General features: G+C 32.5%; 1 protein-coding gene across 1 annotated transcript; it reads left to right on the forward strand.

Annotated features, from left to right (window-relative positions):
• Positions 1 to 331: 331 nt before the first annotated feature.
• LOC143634246 (protein LURP-one-related 17-like) lies at positions 332 to 1,553 on the forward strand. Its single transcript, XM_077102386.1, has 2 exons — positions 332 to 754; positions 1,061 to 1,553. Exons 1-2 carry the CDS (start codon positions 449 to 451, stop codon positions 1,412 to 1,414), a joined length of 660 nt encoding a protein of 219 aa, XP_076958501.1. The 5' UTR covers positions 332 to 448; the 3' UTR covers positions 1,415 to 1,553.
• The last annotated feature ends 2,459 nt before the right edge of the window (positions 1,554 to 4,012 follow it).

Below are 4,012 nucleotides of genomic sequence, written 5' to 3' on the forward strand. Positions count from 1 at the left end.
CAAGTTCTTGTTATTTGTTTACTAAGGTATAAATGTTTATAAAAGGTGATTTTGCCTTTTTTATGACCATACAAGATAGTATATATAAAATGTCTTCTTGTTTTTAATCATAGAAACATCCAAACGATGTACAATGAAGTGGCATGTAAGCGGGCAACAAGCTACGCCGCAACCCCCTTTTGGATAGCAAACTCAATCCAACTAAAAACAAAGTTTCGATTATTATGGGCTGATACGTTATTATACACAACTTTTTGAACCATGTTCAAAAGGTCCACAATGCCACGTATACAATATGTTTTATTCCATGCCACAACCCCACATTGAAACAAAATTACAAGAAAGCCACTCATGCTTTCATCATAAATATCTCTTCATGTCTTCACACAAACTCTAGAGAGAGAGAAAAACAAAAAAAAAAGATAAAAAGAAAAACAGAAAGAGAAATATGCTACGATTCTTGAAATCTTTGTCTAGGACGGTGCATGAAGAACGAGTTCAAGATCAAGAACCATCAAATGGTGGTGACGATGGCCGCTACGATGGCGAAGATGATAGTTCTGGTGGTGGTGGTGAGCCAAGTAGTTTAACGGTGTGGAGGAAGTCATTATTTGTAGGGTGTAGCGGGTTCACTGTCATAAACTCCAACGGTGACTTGGTATATAGAGTTGATAATTACGGCTCGCACCGGCGACAAGAGCTTGTTCTTATGGATGCTTCTGGCAAACCAATCCTCACTGTATCTCGTAGCAAGGTACGTTTACCTGTATACAGTGACGAAGCTTGAATTTTAATATAGGGGTCGAAAGTCACAGACCCTGTTTCAGGGTGGGGACTAAGTACTATCTCCTGAATTATCTCCATGAAAGTTCACTTATTTTGTTGTTATTAATAAATAAATATCTGGCCAATTAATTATCATCCATTATTTGTAAAAATCAATAATGTGACAATTTTACCAACTTATCATATGGTAAATTAAAATAAGGACCGACAACTATATGTTCATACCTTTTCGACATGTTTCTTAATTCTTATACATGTGAGATGTCTTAACCAGAAACTCAAGATGGTCGACAACTGGCTCGTTTTTGAAGGCGAACTATCATCGAAGGAGCAAAAGCCAATATGCCGTGCAAGAAAACATGTTAATGTGTTGTGGCCTAAGGTAAAGAGACTAGCTCAAATTTATTATGATGAGAAAAACATGTATATGATTGAGGGGTCATACATGGACCGATCATGTAAGGTTCTTGACGAGTCAAGAAATGTAGTGGCGGAGATACGAAGGAAAGAAACAGTCACAAAAGGAGTGTCATTCGGGCTCGAGGTTTTTGTATTGGTTATAAACCAAGGGTTTGATTCTGGTTTAGCAATGGCAATAATTTTGTTATTAGATCAAATGTTCCTTTAGACATTGTAACATCACAACGTTGTATTACGACTGAGATTTTTAACTTAATCCGAGTAATCACAATCATTGTGGTGCACTATATTTGTGTGTATGTAGATATGCAAAACATGTATTGATCGAACCATAAATTTTTGATGGGATGGTCACAATATATTTTTTTTGTTTATTTATGTTTTTGCGAATTTGTTGACGATAGTCTGGGGTAAATTAAAGTAAATTACTATCAAAATTTCATAGTGATAAACTGGGATTTCATACCTGAGCACCAACGATTTTAATTCAGGTTATTGGGCATAATTGAGTGTAATGTATCATCATAATCACAACAATTGACCTTAAATAACTATAAATAAGCATCTACGACTGTATTTCAAGACTGAGCCTAAAGAAGCATCATTTACCGTAATTGAGGATTATTGATCTTAGTTGACCATGAATCACCTTAATTAACTTTACCTTTTAGCATTTTTTTTTATTTTTGTGATCAATTTGTACATCCTGCTTGTTTTTATTTTTTTTATTTCAGTACATATTTGCGACCTCTGTTTACAATTTATTTTTAGTTACTTTCATATTAAAATCATGCAACTTGTCAACAGGAATTTAAACTTTTGTTTTGAATAATAATTTTCATGTTTTGCAACTGAATTGCGATTGAAACTGGATGGTCACTAAATCTACGACAGGTTTGGGACTGATCTTAGCCGATCGCTAGTTTTGAGATCGACTGGATTTTGGTTGTTATTTTAGCAACCGTTTTTTGGTTTTAATCTAGCGACCTTTCTTCGGACGCGGTTATCCTGTTTCTAGTAGTGAGTTTGTTAAGGTTAACTAGCCATACTCTTATAAATGGAAAGCCAACCATGTTGGAAACAATGGTTTTTGGTGCTATTTTTAGTCCTTTTGTTATGCAACACAATCGAGTTTATTTTCGGTAACTATATGAGAACCTTCTGGTAAATTTACAGAAACCTGCTGACATTATTCTAAGGCCATGGGGTATACTTTAACTCATCTTAATTCCACATAAGCTCCACATCATTATTTTTTTCTCTTTCACTTTATGTCATCCAAAGAAAATGGTTTAACCCATTTAACACATAATTAATATAACAAATAAATTAGTAATTAATACATAATTAATACATATTGTTCCTTTTAACCCGTTAAAAGCTTAACTCATGGGCCTTTTTAACACACTTAACACAAGTGGGGAGTGGTTTAATCCATTTTTAAAGTGTCATGTCACTTTAACCTATGTAGGGGTTAGAGTATACCACATGGCCTAACAAATTAGATCGATAAATCAAAATATTCGTTAGATAAGGGATTATGACTAAAAACCAGTAACACAACATTAATTTTTTACATGAGGAGGATCAAGTGTTTTGTCAGTATTGTACCATTGTTTAAAAGGTTAAAACAATGGGTTTCTAGGTTGCATAAACCGGCTCCCTAACATGAAAATCCATTAATTAAATATTTGAAGTGATTTCCATTAATTATCATTTGGAGACCTTATAAGAAAAATAATTAGGAGAGCCACGTGTGCGAAGTTCGTAAGACCAATTTGAACTACTTGGTTAAAATATAGCACTTCGTATTGGATTTTGTAACAAGTTGCCATATTTTTTTAATGGGTGCATCGATAATGTCTTAAGCTTATATACACACAACAGGATTGACGGATGTATTAACATTTTTTAAGTTTGTTCATTACAGGACATTTTTAAGCTTTATAAATACACACACAAAAACTAATAATAAAAAAAATATACAAAACTATAAGAAAATGACCGATACAACGAAGATTTAGCAATGACAAGGTGCCAAATGTTATCTGTATAAGCTTTCACGATGCGATGCCAGTCAGAGAGTCTTGTTGCCTTTGATTCTACGTTAAAAGGCAAAAATATCGTCACAAATGAAGTTGTCACTATAGATTGGTCTTTTCCAATGACATGTCTTAGCTAAAGGGTTCATCCATAACAAACAATTTTCAGATTAAAAAATAATATTAAATAAAATAAATTCCTTACATTTAGCGACGTCATGTCATCACAAAAGGGTAGTCTCGATAAACTTTTTTCTGATTATAATAATTATGAAATAAATTCAATTACTCACCTTTCATGATAAGATTCTGTCGCGAACGAGTTGTCTTGACATATCTATACTATATATAATACATGAGACACGGGTAAATTAAGACACTTGATTTTAAGAATTTTACAAATGTTAATGCATAAGGTACATGTGTTAGTAAGAGTAAACTTGTATTTTAAACACAATTCATTCAACTTACAAGTTTGGTCCCTCATCTTTAATCATATTATGTTTTTTAATTTAAATTTTAAACTAACTTCTCACCCAAGATTTTTAAACGACTATAGCCTTTTCATACATTAATATTTTCATAAAAAAATTACATCATAAAAATGAGCATTTTATTCTCTTTAATTTGAATATGATATTGTTATAATTTTTTTCATTTTAAATAAATTAATATGTTACGTAGGGGTGTTCGGTGTCGGTTTTGATGGTTTTTAAGTTAACTTGTGAGTCCAACCTTTAATACTAATTTTTTGTCATCCAAAA

The sequence above is a fragment of the Bidens hawaiensis genome, unplaced genomic scaffold (genome assembly GCF_021521415.1).
Source record: "Bidens hawaiensis isolate Kalapana, Puna unplaced genomic scaffold, B.hawaiensis_p1.1 tig00007038_1, whole genome shotgun sequence".
NCBI lineage: Eukaryota > Viridiplantae > Streptophyta > Magnoliopsida > Asterales > Asteraceae > Bidens > Bidens hawaiensis.